The 17,583-nt window shown below is 44.2% G+C and overlaps 1 protein-coding gene across 1 annotated transcript; it reads left to right on the top strand.

Moving 5' to 3' along the window:
- Positions 1-7,607: 7,607 nt before the first annotated feature.
- Positions 7,608-17,348, top strand: LOC142793679 (uncharacterized). The gene is made up of 3 exons (XM_075885797.1): positions 7,608-7,707; positions 10,525-10,784; positions 16,447-17,348. The coding sequence occupies exons 1-3, from the start codon at positions 7,608-7,610 to the stop codon at positions 16,615-16,617; spliced, it is 531 nt and encodes a 176-aa protein (XP_075741912.1). The 3' UTR covers positions 16,618-17,348.
- Positions 17,349-17,583: the final 235 nt, after the last annotated feature.

The following is a 17,583-nucleotide window of genomic DNA, read 5'->3' as shown; positions in this document are numbered from 1 at the left end:
CCGAGATCTGAACAAGCGTAGGATAATAAAAAAAGGGTTTTTATGGCGCAGTAGCAAGCAAATATAATCCACACATAATTTCTTTGGTGAGATGTATGATGATTCAGTTTTACCGCAGAAGCATCCGCGGTAAAATTCCCCTCCATAACCTTAACTTCCTTCTTAGGTTGTTTTCGCTCGGACGACGCATGGAGTCTTTTTGTTCGCAACGCATGTCAGCGTCTGCAGTGGCCCTGTGAAATCCCTTTCACAAGATCACCCAAACGCGTGTTTGACAGTGCCAGAATCAGCTATGATCCTTCTTCAGATGCGTCGATTTTGCATTACGCGTAGTACCTTTACTTCAAGTCTAGATCACGTGATGCCTTTGTTCGTGCCAGATACTGCTCGTCCAGCACTATGTCAACTTGAGAAATCGATCAAAGCAAACGCGATGAAATTGTACGTTCACCATTGCGTGCTACATGTACGTGATATTGTAATAACAACAACAAACACAACCATGATGATATGTGATATGTGATATATTACATGTGATATGTGAGTGGAAACGGCGGCACCATCGTGACAATGTCACCGACTTTTTCGTTCCTTGTGCAGGCTCTTGCTGGGTGCTTTTGGATCAGCGTGCTGAAACTTTCACGGCAAATGGACGCTGCCAGCCTGCATCGCCTTCGCTTCTGCCAATCTACGTCCTAGGCGCAATCTTGTATGACACTCTTCTGAGGCGGCTGCCACACGTGGAGTAAGGCTACAGCGCATCTTCTTGACGCACCGTGACGTCACCAGCACATCGCGGACCCACTGGCTTTCATGCTTTAAAAGGTACGCTCGCTTCTGCAAGCATCGGTGGACACGGCGGAGCCGCCGTGACAATGTCACCGACTTTCCCGTTTCTTGTGCCGGTTGGTGATCTAAAATACTGTTTTCCTAGTAATTATCTGTGTTTAGCGGTGTTGCCGTGTCCACATACTCTTCTTTGTTGTTTATCTGAATGTTTTGCCGTTGCCAGCTTGCTAGTGTCACGTTTGAGTGATGTGGAAGAAAATCGCGGGCCTAGCACTGACGAAAAGGTTAACGAAATAATTAAGACACAAAAGACGGTCCTGGAAAAAGCAACCAAAATAGAAAAAAAACAAGCATCTTTTGAGGCTGGTGTAGAGGGCAGGCTTTCGAAAATAGAGAAAAAGCTAAAAATTCTAGGCGAAGCCCCGCTCAGGCTTGCTAGCCTTGAGAAGTTTGCCAGTGAAGCCGAAACCTCAATAGCAACTGTTAGTCAGAAAGTTCATGACTTCGTTACTAAGTCGTGCACCGACAGGAATGCCCTCCTCAAACGACTTGACGATCTCGAAAACCACTCTCGGCGGAATATTTTTAATATCAGAATGAGAAAAGAGGACATGAATTAAACTGAAGATATTTTACGTCAGAAGGTTAACGTCGACGTTTTTGATAATCTGCTAAACATTAAAATTATCTCAGTTGTACAAATTCATCGCTTAGGAGCAAAACAGGGGGGCAAAGATAGTCCCGTTATCTTGAGAGTTTCAGATTTCAGAGATAAGACTTGTATCCTACGAAACTGCTTTAAACTGCGTGGTAAGGAGGTCAGCATAAACGAAGATTTTTCTGAATGAGTTGTTGAGATACGCAGAAGGCTGTGGGAGTCTAGTGCTGAGGAGATAAAAACGGGGGCCAAAGTTAAGCTTATTTTTGACAAAATGAAAATAAATGAAGTGGTGTACGGTTGGAACGGGGATACTAATATGAGGTACATATGTAAGACACCTCCCGAAACAACTGACAGGCGTCGTGATGGCGACTGTTGGTGTCAGAGTAGTTTTAAACAGTTAAAGTTAATAAATAATAATGTCAGAAGTATTATGAATAAAAGGGCGGATCCTGAAGCTGTGGTACTAGAACACGATTCCGACTTTTTAGTAATGACCGAATTATGGTTGAAGTAAGAAGTACTGGATGCCGAGGTTACTCCTCCCGGATACAATATCGTGAGAAGAGACCGTGAAACAAAAGGAGGAGGTGTGGCCATTTTAATTAAAGATAATATATTAGTTAGTGTTCTTCCGCATGCTATTGACGTCGAAGCTCTTTGGTATAAAACCACGCTCAGTAATCGCTCGATATACATTGGTGCTATGTATAGACCTCCAAACTCTCCAGTGAATGCACTGGATAACTTAAGAAGCTGTATGGATTCCCACCTGAAGCATGATGACAATATTATCTTCATAGGAGACTTTAATCTCCCTGGAAGTAATTGGTCGATGCGCACTTCAGAAGGAAGCGAAGGTTATCAGCTGCTAGAGCTCGCTTTCTGCTACGATCTGACTCAGGTCGTCTCATCTTGTACGCGTGTGGGTCCAAACGCTTTTTCAGTGCTTAATTTGATGTTCTTATCTGAATCACTGCTCCCGTTTTTTGGCATGTGTGAAATTGAGGACGGTCTTTCTGATCATAAAATGGTTTTATTGTGTTTAGATCTGTATGTTAATGTCGTGCACAATGATGAAAAACTTATCATCCCAAATTTTAGTCCCGCAAACGACTTAGCCCTACTAGAACCACTGGAGCAGTCATATTATTCATTTCTGGAAATGTACCGAACATCTCGTTCAACAGAAAAACTGTGGCGGTTTTTTTTTTCATTCTACGATAATGTTTTGCATCCAACAATTTATTCCCAAACGTCATAAAAATGTGAGGAAACGAAACTCTTGGATTACGTGCGATATAATACACGCTAAAAGAAAGCTTAAACGCAAGCGAAAGGCGTGCTCTGTCAAACCAAGCATTGAAAAAAGAAGAACGTCCAGGTTTTAAGTAAAAACCTCCGGCAAAGTGTGAAGACTTCGAAAAATAACTTTTATAACTCAACGTTGAAAGAATTTCTGAAAGAATTCCCAGACAAATTTTAGAGGTACGTGAATCCTTCGACCAGGCTGAGTAGTATGTCTAATCATAGAAGTAGCAAGGATCAGGCAGAGGCGTTTAATTCCTTCTTCTCGTCAGTTATGACAATCGATGATGGTACTGTACCCAACATCAGCGATTCCATAGATATGATTCCTATTCAGGATATAAGCATCACTGAAGAGGGCGTTCTAAACTTCTTGTTTCATATAAATACCAAAAAGGCCCTGGTCCTCACAATATACACAATGAATTTCTTTATAGATATGCCGAATGGTCATCAAAATTTTTAACAATAATTATTCTATCATCCGTTAATAGTGGCTCTTTTTCCAGTGCTTAGAAACGTGCAAAAATTGTGCGCATACACAAAGGCGGTTCCGTATCTCACGCTGTCAACTACCGACCTATATGGTAGAAGCACCTGTTCAAAATTATTAGAGCACTTTGTATCAAAGCACTTGCTAACCCATCTTGATGAACATAATTTATTTGTTTTCTGTCAGCATGGCTTTAGAAAAGGGTTATCCACCGTTACTCAGCTTATTGAGCTTGTACACGACGTATCTAGCACAGTTAATACCCTTCGTCGAACTGACATAATATTTTTTTACTTCGCAAAGGTATTCTATAAGGTGTCGCACATTAAGCTCTTATTTAAAATCAATAGTACCTTTAAAAATTCTGCCCTCACCTGGTGGTTCAGTTCCTATCTTGCACGCCGAGAATAATATGTCCAACTAGGGCACCACCAATCTGGTTTAACGCCTGTGGTATTTTGGGTGTCTCATTGTAGTGTCTTGGGGCCCCTCTTGTTCCTGGTGTTTATAAACGATCTGCCAAAATATTACTACCCAAATACGACGGTTTCCTGACGATTGCACACTATACAAAAATGTACGGACACCGAGATACCAGGTCGAATTTGATCTTGACTTAGAGAGAATTAAAAACTGGTGTGATCAGTGGCAAATGCAGCTTAACCAACCAAAAACTGTTTGTATGTTCATTTTTAGAAAAAGGAACATTCTTAGTTATCCGTACAGTATTAACGGTCACGAACTTGCTCAGGCTAAGCAATATAAATACCTAGGTCTCATATTTACGCTCGACTTGCGTGGGAATCTTCATGTTGATGAACTTTGTTGCAAAGCTAACAAGGTGTTCTGGGGCTGAGACGTAACCTCCACTGTGCCTCTCCCGAAGTTAAAACTTTAGCTTATAAAACTTTGCTAAGACCCAAAATCGAATACGCTAAAGTAGTGTAGATTCCCTTTACCCAAACTAACTGTTTGAAACTCGACAAAATACAGGGACTTAGTTATAGTTTATATTTATTAAATACCGTCGTTTCCATTCACCTACCGAATTATGCAAACTCGCAGAGCTCTTACCTCAACAAAAATGCACCGAATATGAAAGGCTGAACATCTTTTTTGTAATAGTTCATCACCACGTTAAAATAAACTACGACAGGTACTTTCAAATCAAAACACAAGAAACGTCAAGACACAGACACAGTATGTACATACCACCCCCCAAAGTTCATAATGACTGTTTCAGGTACAGCTTCAACCCCAGGGCTATTCAGCAGTGGAATTCGTTACCAGACTCGGTTGTGAAAATCTAATCGCTTAGCGACTTTTTAGAAGCAATAAAACATATAGTGCACTCTGATACCATGCGCTAAGATTGTGAATATGTGTGAAGTACGTGCTTTGTAACTAGGCGATGATATTTATTATGTGTTTTATTATGCGCAAAACAGGATGTGTATTTCTGCAGTGATGTTCTCTTTTCGTGTTCTTCACTAACTTCTGTGTTTAAACTATATGCTTAGCCATTATTATATATTTGTCATATGCGTTCTGAAATGATCTGTTACAGTAGTAAAAGTTCTTTTTCATATGTTTCTCTTATGCACATTTCTGTTATTATTGAGTCAACTCCACTCCTGTAGTAGCCCGCAAAGGGCTGACAGTATAAATAAATGAAATAATTTAAAATATAATTTTATAACAATGATAATAAGAGTACTTAAGTTCATATTATTATTAAAGACAATATTATTGTTTATATCTGTACTTTTTGTCATAAAGCCACAATATGAATATACGAGACGCAGTAGTAGATTAATCCGTAAAATTGAACGATCAAGCATTCTTTAACACGCACTGACTTCACACAGTGTACGGGCCACTATCAATTCGCGTCCGCCGACAAGCGACCACCACGGCCGGGATCGAACACACGACCTTTGCGCCAGCAGCCGAGCACCGTAAAAGCTAGGCCACCACACCGGGCCAATTACGTATGGTTACGCCAATAATATTGAGTAGATTATCGCTAATCTCTTTGCTGACCCACGTCTGGGCATCCCCGCTAGGAAGATGACGATGGTGATCAAGAAGAATGAAAGGCAATTTTTTACAGCGAAAGCTGTTATGAGACCCCACCTCGGGTCACGCGCACTCTTCTGCCGCGGCCGTTGCCAGCGGTGTCCGTAACTACATCGCGTGAAATTAGACAAACAAACCTATTACCGATGCCACAGTTAGGCTCAAACCCGGGCACGCTGGGTGCCACCGCAGTATTCTACCATGGTAGGGTAGCCAACCAAGCCAAGCTTGGTTAACCTCCCTGCCTTTCCTCTCTGTTTATTTCTCTCTCTCTTTATCTACCATGGAACTACACCAGTGCTGGCGAAAAGATGACAAACTTGCCTTAGGTAGGTTTGATATTAGTGAAGCAATGTAAGTATAGCGAAATATAGAGAATTTTAAAACAGCGCAATAAAAATAAGACGTCGCACAATCAGAATATAGCATTAAAAGTGGACAATTCAATGCTATAGCTCATTAATAAAGCTTGTTCTTGTACCTCTATTAACTGTGGCGCATACCCATTTCAGGCTTGATTCCTTGTCGTCAACCAAGGCATGTACAATTCGCACGAAACTCCTTGTAAGCTTTTGGCGGATACCATGCTTCTAAGAAGAATGAAGAGAAATAGCATAGCGAATGCCTGCCTACCACCAGAAAAAATAATAATAAGGCCCTATTAATGCCCTAGTGAGTTTCCCAAATGATTTCCCAGAAAAAAATTTTATTAATGCCATAGTGGGCATTAAGCAAGTGTGCTTGCAGTAGTTACGCAATTAGTGTTCCGAAAAGGCTCTGAAAGGCCGCTCTTCTTGCGTTCATTGTGACTGTGCTGCGACTTCCGCGCAGACCTGGTTTTTTGTTTGAAACAGAGATGACAAGTTGTTCCAAAACATTTTGTTAATTTTATTCGTCTGACTCTTCGCGGAGCTCCTTCATTGGTAGGTAGGTTCCAGCCATTCCAGGATCATCATCACCACCATCATGCTCCACGTGCACGCGCAATGGAATCCTCGTGGCACGAACGTTCCTGAGTTCGCTGTGCCATTGCGTATCGCCAGAGAATCCCTCTTTTTCTGCTTCCTAAAAGCGTCACTTCCTCCTTCAGGCTCTCTTAGACTGACGAACGCGACCCCTTTTCGACCACGAGAAAGAGCCATGCAAGGTTTCGGGTCGACATTCGTTGCTACGGTAAGCTTAACTCTGTCTTCTTCGGGACCTTTTGTTTGTAGGCGCAGGGGACGTAGTCTCTTTCTGAGTGATTGCAGCCCATCGTTACCATATTCAAGTTCCCTCAGAATCTGCATTAACAGTGAAATAGCTCCGCAGAACAGTCGTTTAGTTATTATCGGGATCTTTTAGTGCGTGAAGAAATCCTCATTACGCGATGCTCCAGAGCCTTCTTAGCACTAATAGTGTTTCACATTCACATGTGGCATGCTCTTTCCTCTCTTTTCCTTTTTATCTGTTTTTTTTCACATGTTTTTATTAACGTACTTCTATCTGTCATGTCCAGAACGAACGCTACAGCTAGAGGCACATGCACCTAAAACTCAGTGGCAAACATTTGCTCGTGCTTCAACAGGCGTGGCACATTACCACCTCTTTTGACACTCCCCCGCCCCCCCCCCCTAAAGTGGTACGTTTGAGCTTCTTACATCTCTGTAAAATGATCAGTTGTCACAGGACGGCTTCATATCCAAATGTCAAATGACTACATCGATTGTTGCATTCTGTTAAGTTCATACGGCGTGGTGCATCCAAACATTGAGCACAAAAAAACCTGATGTTGCATCATTGGCCGCTTTCAGTGTTCGCATTTCCCTTAGTATTGATTTTTCTGGCAACTCCTCTCGGCTGTCGGTCACGGGTGGACCGAGTTCTCACAGTTTCAGAAGCTTTACCAGCAAACCAAGTTGTCTGTAAACTTCCAAATTAAAAACCATTTTCTTGCGTGCCTTAGCGTAACACTCAAGACATAACACTATATCTAATTGGATTGATTGTGATATTCTACAAACATCGCAGCCACACAAAAACGACCGTCATAGTCTTTGTTTCTTCCTCATAAGCTAAGGTTGTTTACAAACTAACATGTCACCAATTGGTTGGCGCCCATGTTTTTTTTCTCCACTTTGTGTAGTCTGAGTTAAACTTTGACCACCATGTGTGGAACACGTCCAGGGGCCGAAGCCCGATCCCTCCGGCAACGCTGACATCGCCATGGGCTTGCTTCCCATGCGGGGTTCTCTTAGCGCTGCTCAAGCACACACGCAGTCTAACTCGGTGCACAAAATGTGGCGCAAAGAATACTACTCGGACATCGGCCCCAGCTTCTTCACTGTGCCTTCGTTGGGTTGGAGAGAGCGGGTCGCTCAGAGTGGCTGGAACACCGGTAAGCACCCTGGAAGCTCCGCTAATTTACACTGCAAAACGAAAGCTTGTTTGCACCTGTGACTGGTACCGGTGGTAGGACCAAGTTAGTCGCAGTGCGGCTGGTCACAAATGGTCACTTTCGTTGAGTTGTGACTGGTTCGGCTTAGTCCCTCGCCACTTGATTTCTCAGTTGCGGGACGGCAGTCGCAAGCATTTCAATCAATCACACGAGCAGGAACATGACGTAAGCATATTTATGAGGCCGTCGCAATAAAAATCCCAAGTTAGCAGACGTGAGTTCTTAGTGGCATGAAAAGTAATAATAATAACACTTGTTATGTTTTATCGTCCCAAAACCACCGCATACTATTATTAGAGACGCCATTGTGGAGGGCAACAGAAATTTTAACACCCCGAGGTTTTCTAACGAGCACATAAATCTAAGCACCCGGGCCACGCTCACATCCGCCTCCATCGCAAATTATCCCCCAAAGCCTGGATTCAATCCCGCGACCTGCGCGTGAGCAGCTGAATGCTTTATCCACTAGACCAACGTGGTGGGTTGTGGCGCGCAAAGGAGAGCAAATAAATGTCGGCTGGAAAAGCTTTCTGGTCGCCCGTCACAAAGGTGAATCGTCTTTGAGGTGTCTCGATGGCGCCGGTGCGTCAGGGGCTTTCTTTATTGAGAGTGGAGAACTTAAAGGGTTCAAGTGGTTGTATACGGTCACTGCCGCTTAGCGTAACGCAGCCAAATCAGATGTAGCATATTGAGCACGTGGTCGCGCCAAAGTTCTTCTTGCTCTTGACCCTTGAGAACCTTAATAGGGATATAAAGTGTGGACATTAATAATATAGCTACAAGAGCATCACAACACAAACCACGTATGAAAATTTTCATGAAGCAACGGATAAATAGAAAGGGAATGACAGAATGAGGAAAAGTAGAAAGAAAACTCGAAACGAATAGAAGTAGAGATAGAAAACTTTAAATAGGTGGAACTAGAGTTAAAAACCCAAAGAAAACTCGGAAACAGAGCTAGAAACAAAGTGCGGAGCAAACAAAGAGAAAAATGAAAACAAACCAAAAAGGCTACCCAGCTCTGCACTTCTTTTAGACTTTGGACTGTTCCGGCAGAGCTGCCTTTATTTTTTTTTCACTTATCTCAAGACAGGATGAGCGGCTGGCCAGGTGAAAGGAGCACGCGTTGCACAACGCGTTCTCGCTGTTTCGTGAAGCATCAGTCACCCAGCACTACTCTGTTCCCTGGAATGGTTGTATGCATCGCAGATAGCAGGGAGTGTGTGTTTTTTTTTTCTGCCAAATTTCGAATGTATTTAACCACTACACAAAACAAAGTGCTCGGTAATAGAAAAAAATAATGATGATGATGTCGTCTGTGTAATGTTCCAAGCTGCGGTAATAAATGAGGATCACCGTACGTCAGGGTACGGAAGTTTCGAACATTCGGTGGCCTTTAACGTTCACTGACATTGCGCCGTAGACGGGCTTCTACCCTTTCACTTTTTTCGAAATGCATCCGCAGCGTTTGAGAGGGCAACTGCCAACTTCAGATCAGTAGCTGAGCACCGTAAGTACTACACAAGCAAGCCGTACAAATGTTCTCACTTTGTGTAACTACTAAATTTGTGTGCTTTAAGCGACTGCTTCAATACAGCGGCACGATGAAGGACCCCGCATAATATAAAAATAGTTTTCACGTTTCACCTGTCCTCTGTGTTTCGAAACAATGAGAGAATGTTAGCAAAACTTTTGCAGACAAGCAAACAGACGTGGTTTCGCCAAACCAATTAAACATCAAAATCTTGTTTGCTCATCGCGATCATATAGTTTGGAACACTCTAAGCTAATTTAACAGTTGCCACGCACACCATGTTCATGGTTTGATTCCTTAACCAGGCGGCCACATTTAGAGCATCAGGGCATTACCCGACCTTTTATGGTTATTTACTTATACATGCGCGATGGCCAGAGAGCCCCTTAGTGCGCATTTCATATAGCGTTTATAGACCGTGGTCCTCCAAAGTGGTTTTAAAATGCGCTCACGATGGTTAGGAGCCCCATCACTGCTAAGGGACATTGACGATAAACAATAAAACAGTTTCAATTGGTGGACTGTACTTAGAGAGCTCTAAAGTTGTTAATATTACAATCATTGGTGTGGTATTAAAAGAAAAAGAGAGGTGATAATCGCTTTTTTTTTATTTTTCGGAATATCTACGTGCATGGTGTGACATGCATTAGAAAGTGTATTTGTCGTATTTTGCCACAATTGGCTTAAAACAACTTGCTCAAACTTGGCGTATTAAGGCCAAGCCTACATCCAAAGATTTTACTTTATCTTTGATTTATTCGACACTACGTAGGTCATTACTGGCGCCGTCAAAGTATCCGACGTTGCAGCGAAATTTGGAAAAATTCAAGGTGGCCTCACCATCAACGTTTCACTTTTGGCATATTTTCTCGCTTCCTAATCGTCTTCTCTATGCGAGGGCGGGAGTTTTACTGTCTTGAAAATGAAACTGTTTTTCTTTTTACTGACACTTTAACAAATTTTCGATATGGTCATAAGGCAACAAATATAAACGACCTTCATTCCACTTATTCCAGTCCTGCGACGCGGCATTTATTTAGGCGTAGCTAGTCAGCCCACGTTACTTCGGCACTAGTTGTATATTCCTCAAGTGGCGCGCGCGTTTCTGCGACAGCCAATGCGACGTCTTTACGCGCAGGTAAAGTGACGGAAACCATACTGCACCCAATTTCCACTTGAAATCCCGTCGACTTGAAGAGAAGGTAATAAACCTATTTTTGCAGCTGTCTCCCGGAAATACACCTTAGACTTCTGCCTCTACGAGCACGCGTATCCGTGCTTCCACCAAAACCAGTACGGGTGCGGCACCTGGGCCCAAAGGCGCTTCGAGAGTGTGTTCGAAGCGCTACTGCAGGCTTTCCAGAGGGTCGTGACGGGCATGGCGATGAGCACACAAGCATCTGGCCGCAACCAGAATCCGAGCCAACGCGCTTCCAGGACCAACACCAGCTGGATCGCATTTTGGGACAGCAATGAAATAGAGGTATTTTTACAATGTTTCTGCAACGGTGCTGCACATGACTGCTTCGAAATAGCTTTTTCCAGTGCACCAGCATATTCATCTATGTTGCTTCCTTGTAGAAGTTCTGCAGAAATAAGGACATGTGATATCGAAGGGAGGGGCGGTTGATCCTTATCAGTGAATGAAGAGAAATGTCGAATATTACACTGACGAAGAGGTAGCACGTTGGTTAGGCTGATTAAAGATGCTGACCTCAACATCACTGGCACTACCATCGTTTTGCTGGGCATTGGTGTAAAAAAACTGTCTTAATGCAGTGGCAAGTTTAATTACCTGCTGATGCAAAAACATCGAAATTAAAGTGATTGTACTATTCGACTAACGCTACACCCTGGTGACGTTACGTGTAATATTAAAGGAAAGAAACAAGCTCTGACAGCGCTGTGAAGTCAGATGCACTCTAGATATTACTCATTACGCCTTTTGGAGATGAGACACTCCAAACATTGTGAATTGCCTTCGACATACGAATGCATTTTCTCTCTATCTCTCTCTCCCTTTCGCACTTGAGTAATCATCGCCTTTGTGTCTGTGTGCCAGACGAGTAGCGAGGAACAAAAGCAGTTTATTCAGTAATGCAGCCGTGTTTATAAGGAGGCTTGTGATAAGCGGATCGAGTGTTGCATATGCGTGTTGGTTGTCGTGCAAGCGTGACTTGCACTCTACTACATCTTCCCTTCTTTGGGACAAAAAAAGAGCATAGCACACACAAAAAAACCAAGCGTTGAGGAAATTTGTTGTTTGCAAACATGGATAGCCTTGCTATTTGTGACGTTCTGGCAATGGATAACGTTGCGGCTCTCGGCGTATGCGCTCACTACTTCGAAACACCTGAGTTGAGTCTGATGGTGCTGCTTGGTTTCTGCTGGGGACTCTCGGGCAAGCGACGAGACTTCTGTGGCCCTAAGATGTTCTCTTGTGCGGCATAGCTGCTGCCCATTGTCTGCAGTCCTATAGGATCGCGTGGGCCCTGCAGGACCGACCACTATGGCTGGAGCCCATGCTCTGCGGCGTGTGTCATATACGGACACTCGGTTTCCGCTATGAAGGTCTGGCTGACTCCTTGTAGTTCTGTTGTAGTAGAAGCGCTGTTTATGTCATATTTTTTGCAGTCGCTGGTGAACAGTTTCTGTGGTAAGCGTCATCGGTTCCATGTGACAGTTGAGGACCCGTAGTTGGCTTCGGGTGTGACGTCCCATGAGGCTTTGAACTGGCAATTGCAGCCATTCATCCCTCGGAGTGTTCCGCCATTCCAGCAACGCACTGTAATAGTCAAGGATGGAAAACGGGCACTTGTTTAACAGATGCTTAGCTTCCTGTACAGCGCGTTCTGCTAAGCCCTGACCGCGCGTATAGTACGAGCTAGACGTGACGTGGTTGATATTAAATTTGCTCGTAAAAGCGTGGAAGTTTCTGCTGTTGAAAGGTGTGCCGGTATCACTGCACAGCTTCGCTGGAATGCCATGCGTTGCAAAAATTTTTGCACTTGCTTTGATTACTACAGCAGCGGTGGCATGATTAAGCTTGCGAATCTCAAAGAAAATTGAGTAAGAGTCAATGACTATGACGTATTCATTGCCTTCGTGATGAAAAAGATCCACCCCGAGAACTTGCCTTGGCAGAGTTGGTAACTCGTGGCTGATCATGGGAAGTCTTGCATTTCTTTTTTTGTATTTGTCGCAAACAGCACTTGTCTTCGCTACATCGGAAATATTAGCATTCATACTTGGCAAGTACATTACCTGTCGTACCCTTGCCTTCATTTTATCTTCGCCACAATGTGCAGCGCGGAGCAGGCCGAGAACTTCTCTGTGCTTTGCTGGCGGAATGACAAGCTTGTTACTTCTGAGAAGCAGCCCGTCCTCGACGTGGAGCTCATCCCGGAAGCTCCAATATGGCTTTAAGGCATCCGGCAGCTGCTGCTTGCTTTGGGGCCACTCTGTACTTGCGTAGCGGCAGCGCTCGGTCATGAGTGTGTCCTTCTTGGTCTCTGCTTTCATGCTGAGAGCTGCCAATCTGAAACAGGTAACGAAGAAACAGCGTTGACTTAAAATTGTTCTGTTTCATCCACCAGCTCTGTTTTTTGAGGGAAACGCGAATGTGCGTCGGCCAAAGAGAGTTCTTTTCTCGCTTTGTATGTCACGGTGATGGGAAATCTTTGTAGCACGATGCGCATGCGCTGAAGACGAAGAAGGCAATCGCAGAGTGGTTTCTTGAAAATTGATTCAAGCGGCCGATCGCCAGATTCTACTGTGACTAATGGCTGTCCGAGTATGTAGTCCGTGAACTTCATACAGCCATGAACTATGGCTAGGGTTTTTCTTTCGATTTGTGCATATTTCTGCTGCGCTGCCGTTAAAGATCGGGAAGATTAGGCTATGGGGTGGACATCTTGTAGGATGACTGCGCCGACGCCATACAGACAATTTCAATGCTTTAGACAAGTAAAAGTAGGCTAGTACTGGCGCTGTAGCAAGACTAGCTCGCAAATTTTGGAAACTGTTTTTCTGCGCTTCTGTCCACGTCCATGCGACGTCCTTCTTAAGCAGCTCTAACTAATGCGCGGATGCAACAGACAGGTTTGGGATGAAACGCGATACAAAGTTGACCATTCCAAGGAATATTTGAAGCTCCTTACGGTTTTTCGGCGCAGGTACTTGAATGATGTCTTGTACTCTTTCTGGATCCGATGAGAGTCCTTTTGCAGTGAGGAGGTGGCCCAGGTAACGTACACTGGACTGAAAAATTGGCACTTCTTTCTGTTGAGCCTTAAATCGCATTCTCTGTGGCGTTCAAGCAAGGCGGTGAAGTTTTTGTCATGCTCCTTCCTCGTCTTTCCCCAGACTAATATATCATCCATCACGACCACTACGCCAGCCGAATTTCCAACCAGTTTATGCATGGCACGGTGAAAAACCTCTGGTGCCGATGTGATGCCGAATGGCATGCGTAGTAACCTGTACCTTCCAAACGGCTCATAGTGCACACACGCGTTCGGCAAGGATTATTTGCCAAAAGCCTGAAGCAGCATCGAGCGTGGAAAAATTTTTGGCTCCTTGCAGCCGCGGCAGTACGTCGTCCGAAGTAGGCATATGGTATTGCTCTCGCAAAATCGCCTTGTTTAAATCTGAAGGATCCAAACATATGCGTACCTTCCCATTCTTTATTACTACGGCTGGACCACACGCACGGCTCTTTCACCTTTGTGATGAAGCCGTCACGTTCCATGTCGTCTAGCTTTGCTTTCACTGGTTCTTGAAGGGCGACGGCAATTTCCCTTGCGGGTTTGTTGGTTGGTGGTACATATGGTTTAAGCTGTAAGCGATAGGTGAAGCCTTCAAGTTGTCCTAGGCCCTGGAAAATATCATCTAATCCGATTACCAACGTGTCAGACGTTTCGACGTTGACTGCATCTATGCGTTGTATTAGGCCCAGTTTCTCAGCGACTTCACCACTTAGTGTAACAGGCACCTCTTGAGCGACCACAAAAAACGTAACTTTGGTGCTCTGCGTGCTGCTAGAGACAGCAACGTTTATCTTTCCGCTTGCTTTTTCTGTGTGACTGAAAAAAGTACGCAAGGTAGCAGAACTGTTTTGCGCAGGAGCCACTGATAACTTTCGAAAGACAGATTCTGGTATGACAAAACAGTTTGCTCCCGTGTCTATTTTGCACGTGATCATAGAACCAGCTACATTCAACGTCACCACCCAGTGCTCATCATTCTTGATCGCGTGAACTTCCAACGTCTGCAGGAAGTATTCTTCGTCGTCGGTCATTTCTACCTGTCGTATGTGTCGTCCTTCTGACCGCGTTTCCATGCTTCGAGTGCGACACACGCTTGCGAAATGATTTCGACCGTTACATTTCTTGCAATAATTCCCCACTTCCGGACATCTTCGAGATCTGTGATGTTGGAACCGCATTTCGGGCAGGGGGCGGTTTTTTCTTCTACCGCGTCGACGCTTTTTTCAGATTCAAAATAAGTGTAGCCTCGGATTTCAGCGACCTGTTCTTTACTCTGTTCTTTAGCATGGCAAATCTCAACCATTTTGGCATAGGAGCGATTATCATGGATAAGTGTCTGCTGAAGTTCCTTGTCGCGTATCTCAAGGATTATTCTACTGCGTAGAAGCCTATATTCAAGCTCCCCGAATTCGCACAGCGCTGCTAGAATTCTGAGCTCTGTGATAAAATCGTTAAACGACTCGCCTTCTCGCTGGTTTCTGGAACCCAACCTGGTCTCGTTGAAATTGAGGTTTGTAACTGCTTTGTAGTGGTCTTCAAACTTCCGGGTTGGGACATTCAGATCTTTCCTGTCTTCCTCGTTTTCAAATATAAAGGTTCGGAAAACCCGCCTTGCCTCTTCGCCGATGGTCATGGGAAATGTACCGGCTTGATCATCTTGCGGCTGTGCCTTCAGATTTTTTGCTATTGCGAAAAGTTCGAATTCACTTATCCATATGTTCCAGTTATGGTAAACGTCGCCAGTGGTGTCAAGCGGCTTAGGGGGTGGTAGCAGTGTCGAACTCATGGTTCTGTCTGCAGTTCTAGGTGGTCCGGACGTGTCTCGCGGGCTTGGGCGTGAGGAATGCTCGTCCCGTATTGTCTCCTTCATGGCTGTGGTTACATGAAAAAGCTTGCTGCACGGCAGAAACTAACTGCCGTGCCCACTTCTGACATTATGTATGCCAGACGAGTAGCGGGGAACAAAAGCAGTTTATTCAGTAATGCAGCCGAGATTATAAGGAGGCTTGTGATAAGCGGATTGAGTGTTGCACATGCGCGTTGGTAGCCGTGCAAGCGTGACTTGTACACTACTACAGTGTCATTCGTCTTGGTGCTCTTTTAGTAGGTATATGGTAAACTATATGCCTGAAAGCAACTTTGCTTATTTGCTGCACAGACGGCAAAGAAGACAACGCAAGTGCTGTAGCAACTGGCACTTGTTTTAAGCGCATGATAAAAGAAAACAGAAACGTATGGCGCGAGGCCGTAGCGATGAGATTCCGATTACACTATAGTTCGTTAAAGAGCACGTTTCAGTGGAGTACATTTTTCGTACAGCAGACGCTCGAAAAGAGGATCAACTTCTAGAAATCTTAGTTACGAAGAACACACAAAACAATTGAAGGCTGGTGCTTTTTACTCATTCTTTTGTCCTATATACTGCCTAATTTCTTGTGTGTATTGGCTTTTTATTCGTGAGTTATTGTCTTTTATCACCATGTACGAGCTTGCTCAATATTTTGATTTTGCTACAACTTGCTATCGCGGTCATTCTCATGCGAGGCTCTTGTGGCCACTCAATATAGCCCGTCGGAGTGCAAAACTGTACACGTCATAGTTGTGCTTGCGAAACCTTAACGCCTGGTCGCCCGAAATCCCGTTACTTGTGTTCGCGATTGACGTGTAATTACTTGGGCTTGTACAAACACATCAAGAAAAGTGACATTGCGAACTTTAACGACATTCACACTGCCGAATATATGAAGAGAACAATTGACGGGGAGCATTCCTTATAAACTGAATGTGGTGATTATTAGGAACGCAAGTAGCTGTAGTTTTCTGCTACACTAATCGATCATTATTCATTTCACTTACGGCAAAAGGTTAAACTTGCAGGAGCTGGGAGAGGAGAAGAAGGAAGACGGAGACTCAAGACCTCTTGTCAGCAACACACGGTGCTCCGGAATGCACCAGGAGGACGCGTCCCGCCCAACAACCATGCAAGCACGAGATCCGGTTGTTGGGCGGACACGCGTTCAAATTCATCCGCACCTGATGAACTACTAGTCGACACGGATGACGCAAGCGACGGAGCGGCACGGGACTGGGCAGATGGCCTCGAACTCTGCCGCTCATCGCCAGCGAGTTCTTACTGGAATCCAGTGCGCTCCTTCCGCACAATGAACAATGTTGTGGCCAACACGTGCTCAACGCGCGTTTGGTAGTTCATTCTGGAAGGTTTTATTTTGTATTTTTAAACGAAAATATTACTTATTGTTGAAAGCGATCTGGGGATAGTTTTTCACTTTTCGTATATACGATACTTAAATCGACAATTTCGCCTTTTTGAGCAGGGTTCCTAAACAGCAGTCCTGAGTACAGCCCACGTATGTTAGACAAGCTGGCCATGCATGGCTTGCGAAGCGTTCGCTATAGTTTGATAGATGGCACTCGCGTTATTTACTTACATATCCCAGTTAATAAAGCTTGGTTCGGATAACCTGGAGAGACGGCACTGGTCTCTAGCACTTGTTTGAGGCTACCCATGCGGTCAGTATGTGTTGAGTTATAATCGCGCTCATCACAATAAGTGTGCTGATTTGCGTAAACGTGGAGACTGTTATTGGTATGTTTGTGAAGACCTGACACTACTCCCCATTAAAAAATTCTGTGTATATGACATATGGGAAATGCTTTCCGTTAATTTGCAGCTTTGGGTGACATTTCGTCCTCTGGTCGAGGTGAGTTTCCCACCCCTGTTTTAAAGCTATAACTCTGCTCCTGCGAGACAATTTCAAGGAAATGACTGGGTGCTTGCTTTTGCCTTGGATCTCAACTCACGTTGACTTCATCCTCTGGCTGGTCTTCATGCTAATTATGTATATTAGTTTAAGTAACCCTATATGCTATAACACTTGGTTGATTTGAGATCTGAGCTAATCGTTTGGATATTCCAATATCCCAATTGAACAAGTTCATTAGCGTATTTAAGCTATATATTATTTATGGTAACCAGACTGCTTGGTGCTGCCT

The sequence above is a fragment of the Rhipicephalus microplus genome, unplaced genomic scaffold, assembly GCF_043290135.1.
Source record: "Rhipicephalus microplus isolate Deutch F79 unplaced genomic scaffold, USDA_Rmic scaffold_320, whole genome shotgun sequence".
NCBI lineage: Eukaryota > Metazoa > Arthropoda > Arachnida > Ixodida > Ixodidae > Rhipicephalus > Rhipicephalus microplus.
This window is presented reverse-complemented; position numbering and strand designations above follow the sequence as displayed.